The following is a 10,678-nucleotide window of genomic DNA, read 5'->3' as shown; positions in this document are numbered from 1 at the left end:
TTAGAGAACTGGCATTTTATAACTCAAATCCAGTGGAATTCCATTAACTTTTTTTGGGAAGGGGTGTCTCTGAACTTGAGCCTACTCATAGTACCAGAAGCAACAAATTTTGAGAGATGATGTCAGATTTAATAACGTAGAACAAGCATATTATTTCACCACCTTTGAACCATCAGTGACAGATTTACTAGAGTCCACCAGTGTATATTTTTTAAGCTGAATCACATGTATTTTTGTCTGTGCACAAATGTCTAAGTATAAGATCAAGTGTTTAAAACCCCAGAGCTGGTGGATTAAACAGGAAACACACATGTACTTTGAACATGAGATTTCAAACCCAGGTCATGGCTCACAAACTTCTGTCACAAGTGTACCTTGGGAGGAAATGAATGTAGATGGAGAAGAGGGGTAACATCTTTGCCTTCTGTTATTTTCCCACTTATTTTAATAGAAATGTGCCTAAAGGCAAGCGACTGGAAAATAGTGGCCAAAGGACATTGGAGAAACCAAACTGGCCTCTAGGTGGTGCTTGGAAGCAGCGTAGGGAAGGCTGGCACCCTTCAGGGTGAAAAGGGTATTAGCTGAAGTCCAGTAACCTGCAGGCTCCAGGGTAACGTCTGCATCCCACTGTGACCTGCTCTGCAGTCTCCACAGGTGATTACTGGGCCAGGTGAAATACATTTCTCTTTTCACCTCTTCCTGTATCTGTGAAATTGTTATTATGGTTATAGCTCATGTCGATAAATCATTGCCGTTTAACGTCAACAAACACTTACTCAAAGGGCTTTTGTCAAGCAGGTCATTCTGCCACAAAGCTGTACTTAGGCACACCTGCCTGCTTCTCTCAGTTTCCTATTTGCCCAGCACTGTCTCGTCCAGATGGAGTAGGCCGGACCTGCAGGACCTACGATTCTGTTTGCTTGCATGGGGGATGTTTCCCAAGGGAATGTTTTCTCTTTCTTTTTTTTGTTTGGCAAAGTTTTTAAAAGGTATTATAGCTGCTACATTTGAGATCAAATATGAGTCTGTAACTCCTGTTAACAACATTTGCCATCAATAAGAACAAAGACACCTCCCCGTGTCAATCATAATAAAATGTGGGTAGATGTGTAAATCCACACAAATCTATTGCTATTCGCATGCTGACTGAAAAGGGAATCTTCAGCATAAAAATGTAAGAATCTGTAACTCCAGGCAGATTTTAACATATACTTTTTTATTAAATATGTAAAAAGATCAATGCAAGTCAAGTTATTCACATATTCAGAGACAAAAAACTATTCTACCATGCGACAATAGGTGGGTAATGTAAAATGAATGTGATACATCTGAATAAGACTTTTTCATCTATTATGTCATTACTTATCTATATTTATAATTAACAATACATATGTTTACATTCCTTTCAGTTTACATTTAATATATAACAAAAGCTTTATGGTGTACTATTTAGTAAAAGTAATCTGAATGCATATTAAACCTTAACGGAATAATGGAAATACTCACCAGGGAAGGGAAGAGTTCTTGGTTCCCTTCTGGAATTTACTTCTCTCAGGTCAACAGGTGTTTTTCTTTTTTTTTTTTTTTTCCTGCTTTTCTGCTTAGAACAAACATGGACTTTCTCTTTGCCCCCTGCTTCGATCACTTCCTATCTGACAGCAGCAGTGGAAGTGCTATAACCAGCCGACAGTGGGCATGAGAGGGGACTAAGGATGAAACTGGGCTTCCTGAGAGGGAGAAGTGGAGCACGCACCCAGGGACACTTCCCGCCCAGCCTGATGACACGTGACCAGGGGCCGCCAAGGAAAGCGTGCCCTGAACGCCGAGATGAGAGAATGATGGGGTCCCACCATCCATGGGAAATGAGTGGGGGTCTGCGCAGAGGCTGGAGGTGCAGCCTAAGAAGACCGACTCAAATTCAGCTGTTAAAGATTCCCCAAAGCATCTGAGACATCGTCTGGGATGCAGCACGGCAGAAGACGTTTAAGATGGGGCCAGAAAGAAGACTGTATAGCTCTTCTGTAAATAAACGAATGGTCTGCCCCAAGCCTTCGGGAAGGAGAATGGACTATAGTGACTGGGGAAAGTTCTCTTTGCAGGCTAAGAGATCTGGCCAGCATGTTGGTAACTGAGAAGGCTGGGGAGCTGGAGGACAATGGAGTGGTTCCTGCAAGAGTCACCAGGGAGGCTTATGCAAGCTATACAGCAGTAAGGGGTTGCTGGAGAAAGCAGGATCCTGACTCCCTGCTACCCATTCATGTGCATCCACATGACAGGGGTTTGGTCATGATCCACCGAGCACTGGGTATGACTGAGATGTCCAGAGCAGATGAAGAATGGCCTAGGAACCACTGCAGTATCAGCTGCATAGAGTTATTGTGACCTTTTACAAGAGCTATTTTTTTTTTAAAAGAGATCACTGAGTACAACAGGCTCAGAAGGGCAACACGCTGTTAAGCATGATGCTGTGTATAGCACATGCCACTACTACTTGTGACCAGGTGTGGGAGGACGTCACTGCCGAGAGCCAGGCTGTCCAGCCTTAGAGAAATAAGCTGCCGCTATAATGCAGAGTGAGCAGGAGAGAGAAGAAAGGGAAACCAAACACCACAGAACATCTGTCCAAGTCTGCACAGTGTGTTGTAATAATCTCAAAAATACAAGCCATCTTTTCCATATAACTCAATAAATATCACTTTGCTGTAAAAGATTTATTTTGGAGAGACTTCTTTTGGTGAAAAGCTTCAATGCTAGAATTTAGAATTCATATTTCATCAATTAATAAAGAAATTTCAAAGCTTCAGGATACATAATTCAGAAATTTATTTTAAGCTTTTCAGTTAAGCGGGAAGTGGGGTGGGCACATTTGTTTCTTGTTTTTGTTGCACCTGCTAAGTCAAATAACAAGTGAAAGTAAACCTAAAGTTAGAAACCAAGGTGAAATGAATGATCCAGGAAGGGATACCATCTGTCAAAGGAAAAAATAAAAATAAAGAAATAAAAGAGGCAAAGACTTGGAAAGAGACTAAGAAAATGTGCAAATATTAGTTAAAAAAATAAGGAATGCTTTTAATTCATTAATGTTTCCTCTATTTATGAATTGCCATGGTTTAGCTAAGGTCAATGACAAGAAGGGCCCTTGTGTTAAAGAGGGAAAATTCTTTATTCTAGAAGATACTGGAGTCATAGATTTTTCTGTGCTGTTATTCCAGTGTCTACTCCAGGCTGCAGAACCGTGACTCTCCCTTGCAGTTATGCTATGAATAAGGTCTTCACTTCTAGCCTTACAGCACGTGTGTGGCATGGTGCAGGGCCTTGGAGCTCAGGGCTGCACACCTGAAGTTACCCGTTAGTAGGGATCCCCTAGAGTGAATGACAGTTTTGTGGCTGAAACCTACACAAAGAGGAAGAGGAATGAGGCAGGAAGACCTGTACCTAACCAGACCCTCTTTGGACTGCAGAAATCTGATGGCAACATCTCGGGGAGAGTGGCTGCCCACCAAAGAGGACCCTGAGAAACAAAACAGCATAACCTGGGAAATGGGCTACATGGGGGGCAAAGGACATGGTGACAGGGCAAAGTTGAGATGGTGTTTTCCTTGAGTGAATGTCTTTCAGAACTAACAACATACTGTGTAGTTGTCTAACATGCTGATGGAGGAACACTGCTGGGCCCTGAAATCCTAGCTTTGAATCCATTTTTTCCCTTTAGTATTGTGAGTAGAGGGAGAAACTGACCTTATGTTTTCCCCCATGACACAAGTCACCATCATTATGGCTTTCATATCAAGTATCTGTTTCCCTTTGTTCCAATCATTTGACCAAATTTATGTTCAGAGGTTAGACTTGCAAACATCAAAGCACCACAAATGTGTGTGACATCTAGTGACACTGGGTTGAAAAATGCCAATATAAATACCATATATCAAATTACCATTGTTTCACACCAGGATAAAAAGAGGGGTGGTGGCAGTGGTGTTGGGGTGGGAAAGAGTTGTTCTGGAAAGAAATGAAGAAAAGAGCAGAACCAATCTCAAGCAGCCAAGTGGTGAAGTTGGATGTATGTGACCCTATGATCTCTCGGGTAGGCGGCCAGAGGGCCGTCCGCTAATACACCTTGGCAAAGAAAATGGGAACCAAGCGCAGTGGCTGGCATATGCAACAGTGCGTTGATGGTAATGGCAGACTGGGAACAACTGGTTTCTGTTGAGCTTGGGGCCACACATGTTCCAATTCTCCAGAAGAAACGTTCCCACGCACAATGGAAGTGTCAAGAGCAGCCGGGGCGGGTCAGTACTCTTCCTGCTGTGGGGGCTGCTGTTCGTGGGCTTGCTCCTCTGCTTCCGGCTCTTCTGTGTGGCCCTCCTGTGGGCAAGGGAGAAGTGTCAGCTGAGACAATTGACTGGGAATGGGGCCCTGCAGCGTCCCAGCCCACTGCCGCTGCCAGCATGGAGTCTCAAGGCTGTGGAGGGCACCAGGCTTAGTCAGACACAACTCGCCATGCAAATGTCTCCCAGCTTCTGGTGGCCAATACACGTGCAGGGACGCCTTAGCTTCTCCATGCGATCAAAAAACACATCATTCTAGAAAGCAGAGTCATCAGGCTTTAGGCACCCAACTATTTTGTTTCCGAAGGAAATCTTCATAGAATACATGGCATACTTTCCTAACCTTTGTAAAAGAGTAAACCAAACAGTGACCCTAGAGCATCATGACAACCATGAGTTAAGCTGCTGTAATATAAAAGCAGCACCCCTGGCCTCTGTGGTATGTTGGGGGTGGGGTGTCGCTCCTCACTAATGGATAGGGATGTGGGCTTTTGCTCCATTTCCTAGTCCCTCCCTCGCTGTCATTCTTCTTGCTCCGTAGTGTCTGCCTGAAGGCGACCCTTTGTTGTGTTACTAACCTGATGTAGGCTTAGACACTAGAGCAGCAGTGTTAGAGGCTCCCAGGCTAAGGAAAGGACAGCAGGCACATTTCATGGGTTGCCCCAGGCAAGGAGGCCCCTCCCAACGAGGGAGCTCAGGAGCTTTGGCTCAAGGACTTTGGGACGTCTACTAAGACTGCTTGGGGCCCTTTTGACTTAACTGAGAATCAGATAGGTGAGTTGCTCTTCCCACTGTTTAGAAATAAACAGCCCTATTTATTCCTTTGCCTAACCCAGTAAAGCACGTCATGAACACCAACTCCAGGGAGCGCTGGCTTCAGTCAGCCATATCTGTACATTCATTCATTTTCTGAACTCACACAAAATATTTGCTGTTTTTCACCCAAGCTGACGGAGCATGGCTAATCAGAGGAGTTCCCTGTTCCCTCGGTAAGGGCACACAGCTTCTGTGATGCAGTCTGGAGCATGTGCTGGGACATACAGAAGTGCACATGCCTCCCACACCTGGCATGCTGACTCCTGGGCACTGAACTGCCCAAGCCCTTCCCTGTCTGTCGGGCCCCTCTTCCCTGGAGCTTAGGACAAACCCATCTTTAGCCAATTCAAATATGGCATGATCATCTCTCCAGATCAGCGCTTCTTTCTTCTCCTGCAGCATTTGTTTTCTTCCTCTGCTATGACACTGATTTGGAATCTTGTCTTGACCCTTTTGGCCCCATCCACTGGATGCTGAGGTTACTGAAGTCAGGGATAGGATTGTTGGTGCCACATCTTTCTTATGTAAGACTCAATCCATGTTGTGTTGAGAGGAACAAATCGCAGTGGATTCAAGAATGAATGACTGAGACTATCAGACTATCAGCCAAGGTCATAAGCCACTTATTTTCTGAGAGCCAGTAAGTAGAATGTTAAAGTTACAACATGGACTCAAGTTCACATCCCAGCTCTGTTATTTACAGGCTGTGTGGGTTTGGGCCTAGAACTTAACTGCTCTGGGCCCAGTTTCCTCATCTGTAAAGTTGGGGATAAGAGCATCCATGTAGGAGCATTTTCAATGCATTTCATTAATCAATGAATCAAAGGACTCCTCGAATCCAATAGAGGAGTTAATGAGTTAAAATAGGTAAAGTGCCTAGAAGAGTGTTTGGCACATGGTAAACAGAAATGTGAGCTGTGGTTATTATTTCTTAGTGGGAAAACTCTGGAATATATTCTAGAAGTGCAAGTAATTTTTAAAAAAAGTAACCGTTTCTGTGACAACCAACAGTAGACAGTGACATTGTGTTGAAAACTTGGGATAAAATCTGGCATTGTCTCTTACTGTGCCGACAGGCCCCTTACTCAGCAAATGTGAGCTCTCCCTACCCCATGGCCACCCTGTGTTCACCACCTAGAACTGCCTCCACCTCTGCAATGTTAGGCCCAACCTCTTGCTCTCTCTGATCACATCATGTGTCTTCCTGACCCTTGCACTCCTGAATTCTTTAATTGCAGGTGCTCTTTGACCTCGGGGAGATCTCAGAGCCCTGATCCCCTCTTTACTCCCCTTCTGCCGGATTGACCCCAGACCGCTAGGCATCACAGCAGCTATGCTGTTGGCACTTCCTCTGCACAATGCTTTGCCCTCTGCCTGGCACATGTGAGGCGGGTCCTCTCAGCTCAGAGTCAGTGCCTCACCGACAGCGTGGCCGTACACGCTCAGGGGAGCAGGAGAGAACTTCTTCCTGGACCAGCGCAGGACAAGAGACAGTGACTGGCCTTCCTAAGCCAGTGCTCTCCTCTCATCCAGGGGAGAAGAATGAAACTAACATTCACGGGAGTTTGACAGGAATGGTGGGCTGGGAACTCCCAGCTGTCTGTCCTGCCACATACTCCTCTAAATTACGAGAAAGTCACTCCTCCCTGAAGCCTCTCTCACTGCCTGCACCCCCGAGTTAATGGCTTCCCTCCCCAAGCTTCCTATCCTCGGTTTCTGCTTCAGTGGGAGGGCGCACCACAGTCCTGCGTGTTCCTGCTGGGTGGCTGGTTACACATCTGTCTCTCCAGCCAGGCTCTGAGCCCCCCGCGGTGAGGTATGCTGTTTTATTCGGCATCCTAACTCTTGAACGTGAGTGTGGTGTCTTCCATATTGTATTGCTCAAACTTCAGTTGGTCTCAAGTATGCTTTTCTTTATATAATTGTTTCTGTGCATGTTAGACTGCTGAAAAGATTTCAGAAATGAGGATCTGTTTTACATTTTGCAGAAATTCTCATTTGCTCACGTCACAACCAGGAGTTTATTGTGGGCTAATGGAGTTAAAGTTGAAAGACCTAGATTCAAGTAATCATTGAGCCTGTAACAAACTAGAGGGCCAGGAAGCCACTAGGCTAGGCCTCCTTTCCAAACACATCTAACAAGACGGCAGTTTTGCTGGCCTTGTCTATGGCTCTGAGGCTTCCAGATGCCCAGGGCAGCTGCTCCTCATGCAAACCCAGCTTAAGTCTCAGTCACAGGACCCCTCTGTGATGTCATGCATCTGCAGGAACTGTGGACCCCAGACAGCTCTCACTGGGAAATACCAGCAAAGCTCCCAATTTATCAATACATTGCTCATGCTTGGCGTGCAAGTTAAGGCAGTCTGAGAGTCTGGCAGAACACATCTGTAATTCTGAGGTGTTACAAATCACAGCTGAGCGCTCACAGCCCACACAATGCTACTGCAGGCTCACGGGAAAAAACAATCTTTTTCTATGCCTCATACAAGAATGAAGAACTTAAACCCATGTCTAAGTAGGAGGCCAGGCAAAACCTATACCAAATATGAGACTAATGCACCAGAGCATCACTTAATAATTCTACTATGTGCACATCGATCTAGTCACATCTTTCCGTTTAGCTGTGAGTGACTGTAAGAAGACTATCATTCTTTAGTTTCCTTATAATCATTAGATAGAAAGGCAAACTGGAAGACGGTATTGAAGAAGGCTCTTGGCCACTGTGGGAGGAAAATGGGGGCAAAGGAGAGAGGAAGGCCCATCAGGAAGCTCCAACGGCTCCTGGCTTCCTAGCTGTGGGAGGCACCACCCTGCAGCCGTCTCCTGCTACCATGCCAGCTGTGGCTGCCGGGCTGTCTTTTCTGCTTTGCTCATGCAGTTTCTCCCTACCTTAGCTCTATAGCTGTTGATGTTCCCAGTCGCCCTGTAACATCCAACACAAATGCCAACTCTGCTGTGAAGTCTCTGTGTGGTCCTCCAGGCAGCTTTTATCTGCTCCCCACACAAGTTTATTTATGTCTCCATGATCACATTTGTCATCATCTGACACATATTCCAGTTAGTCATGTCCCTGTCTGTCACCCTTACTGGGACTGGGAGCTCCTCTGAGGTGGGGTTGGGTCTTTTCTATAGCCAACACTTAGCCCAGTAACAAGAGGACCTCCAGTGACAGAAGCATAGCCTGTCCCTGCAGGAAACAAGTCACTGTTCATAAGCTGGTGCCCTTCAGCTGACAGAATCCACAGGAAGCCGGTAACCAATGCCTCAGCCCAGACTCCTGTGGCTCCAAGCTAAGTATCAGGGGAAAACATAATGAGAATAAGTATCTGCTCTGGAAACTTCCATTAGGTTTCTACAACTGGGAATTGAACCACCTCTGTTATTTTCTACTCAAAACTCCCACCTGGATTTTCACATCTTCCACACATCGTATTCTGGGATGGCTTAAATATAAGAATCAGAGGCCAATCATCACCAAATAAAAGTGTTAAGTAATCACTCAGGGGAAGAGATCTCCCCAGCAAATCCTCCTACCTCAAATGTCAAAGCAAAGCATGTCCATCTATGTTCAGCTGAACAGCACGTGCTACAACCTGGCCTTCTATCTGTAGGAGGGCTCTGGGAAAGGCAGACAACCAGGCATCTGTGCCATCTCAGTTCTGTACACACAGCTGTACCAACAGCATCATGAACAAAGTGCTGGCACTTCCTCCCAGATGCTATGCACATCATCCATGCACATCATCCCTGCACATGGGTGCAAATCTATCCATCACCCAAGTGTGGGGCTGGCCAGAAAACAGGACACAATGTCAGGGGAAAGCACAGTGGGGCAAAAGCAGGATTCCCAGAGATGGGGGCAGTGCTGTATGGTGGCATCATAACCGCTAAGCACATTCTTTTCAAAACTGATGCTTTTACAGACCATAGACATAGGGGAAGGTAGGCGAGGGTACAGCTTTAGGAAGGCACACTCCCCCAGAGTAGGACTGGCTATGTGTTTCTGCGTGGTTCCAGAGAAACCAGATTCCATATTCTCAGGGAGAAACGAAAATGCTTGGAGGCTTTAAGATATCTCAGATGATTTCTTGGACCTGCGGGAGGTGGAGTGCTGGGGGGCAGAAAGGAGAGTATCTAGCTGCTCCTGAACCTCTTGGCAGAGTCAGGCATGCACAGGATATGGAAAGCACCTAGCACGGCGTCCAGGCCCACTGCAGTCTTGCTTTTCTTTCTGCATAAAAACCAAGGTTTAAAAAAATGGGTCTTGTCACATTCCAGACAAGGACACCTGGCATATTCCAGATCAAACGGCTTACTCTCTGTAGAAAACTCAGTATAGCCTGATGTGTCTCTTTTGGAGTTTTACAGACACAAAGTTGCAATAGAAATATCCTGGAACTAGAAAAATTAAGCCAGCAACTGCACTTGAACATCTTGCTCTGGTAACCCACACATGCAATTTATGTTAAGGCTGTTTTCTCTGCCAGATTCAACTGCCTGGTTACTCTGAGTAATTCTCTTCTTGAATTTTGGGTACTCCCCAGCATATACTTACAGGGCAATGCCTGTCTCTTTCCCTCTCTCTTCCTTCCCTTAAATCTATTTGATGATGTCGGCGCAGTGCCAGAGATACAACAAAGTGGGTTTAAAAAAGTTACAAACTGGCTAGAAGAAAACTGAAGTTCTTCATGGATGCTGATTTAAAATCAGATGAATGCCCAGAAAAAGAGGCCACAACTAGGCTTTTGAAAGTGCAAATCAATAAAACGAGATAAGGGGAGTTATTTAGAGAAAACCCAGGTAAAAATTTGGAAACTTTCCGTGTGTTCAACTGAAGACTGTCAAGTAGACAGTCAATGTTGAGGCTTTCCCCAATTGGTACTATGTTCATTTCCTCCCTGCTCCATGGTAACCAATACTCGGCGAGGGAGGTAACATAGTCCTTATGATTTTAGCCTCTGAGTTAGATAAGTCTGGGTTCAAATCCTAGTGCTGGAGCTTATTAACCATGGGCCATTGGGTAAGTAATTTCAACTATAAAATGTAGATAAGTAACTACTCACCTCACAGGGATGTGGTTAAGATCAGAAATCTATGTAGGACATGAATACAATCCCTAGCACATACTAAATGCTCAATCGGTATTAGCCATTACTACTGTCATAATACCATTTAAAAGGTGGCTCAGACTTGGAGAAGGGAGAACATAAACTCAGGATTCAGATTTCAGGGTTCAAATGGAAATTATTCTGGAATAGAATTATTCTGGAATAACGGAATAGACTTGGGAAAATTACTCAACCTCTCTGTTGCCTTAGTTTCCCTCATCTGTACAATGGGATGACAACAATAGCTAACAATCCCAACAGGGTTCTCTAGAGAATTACAGGAGCTAATAAGCTAATACACATCAAGCCCTAGGCCCTTCTACCTCAAACCCCAACCCAGGTGCCTCAGAAGAAGAGGTGTATGCTAAACTTATTATTCAGTCTTAATGAATGGTGAGGCCTTACAGTGTTAGTTCTTCTTTTTTT

General features: G+C 45.1%; 1 protein-coding gene across 5 annotated transcripts in view; it reads right to left on the bottom strand.

The window, feature by feature from the left end:
* Positions 1-1,199: 1,199 nt before the first annotated feature.
* Positions 1,200-10,678, bottom strand: part of MAPRE2 (microtubule-associated protein, RP/EB family, member 2) — a 187,018-nt gene continuing 177,539 nt past the window's right edge. For all 5 annotated transcript variants that reach the window (XM_011974415.1, XM_011974414.1, XM_011974413.1 and 2 more), the window contains one exon: positions 1,200-4,365. In XM_011974415.1, the coding sequence (XP_011829805.1) occupies positions 4,291-4,365 (75 nt within the window). In that variant the 3' untranslated portion in view covers positions 1,200-4,290. The remainder of the gene's footprint in view (positions 4,366-10,678) is intronic.

The sequence above is a fragment of the Mandrillus leucophaeus genome, unplaced genomic scaffold (assembly GCF_000951045.1).
Source record: "Mandrillus leucophaeus isolate KB7577 unplaced genomic scaffold, Mleu.le_1.0 Scaffold145, whole genome shotgun sequence".
NCBI classification, from domain to species: domain Eukaryota; kingdom Metazoa; phylum Chordata; class Mammalia; order Primates; family Cercopithecidae; genus Mandrillus; species Mandrillus leucophaeus.
This window is presented reverse-complemented; position numbering and strand designations above follow the sequence as displayed.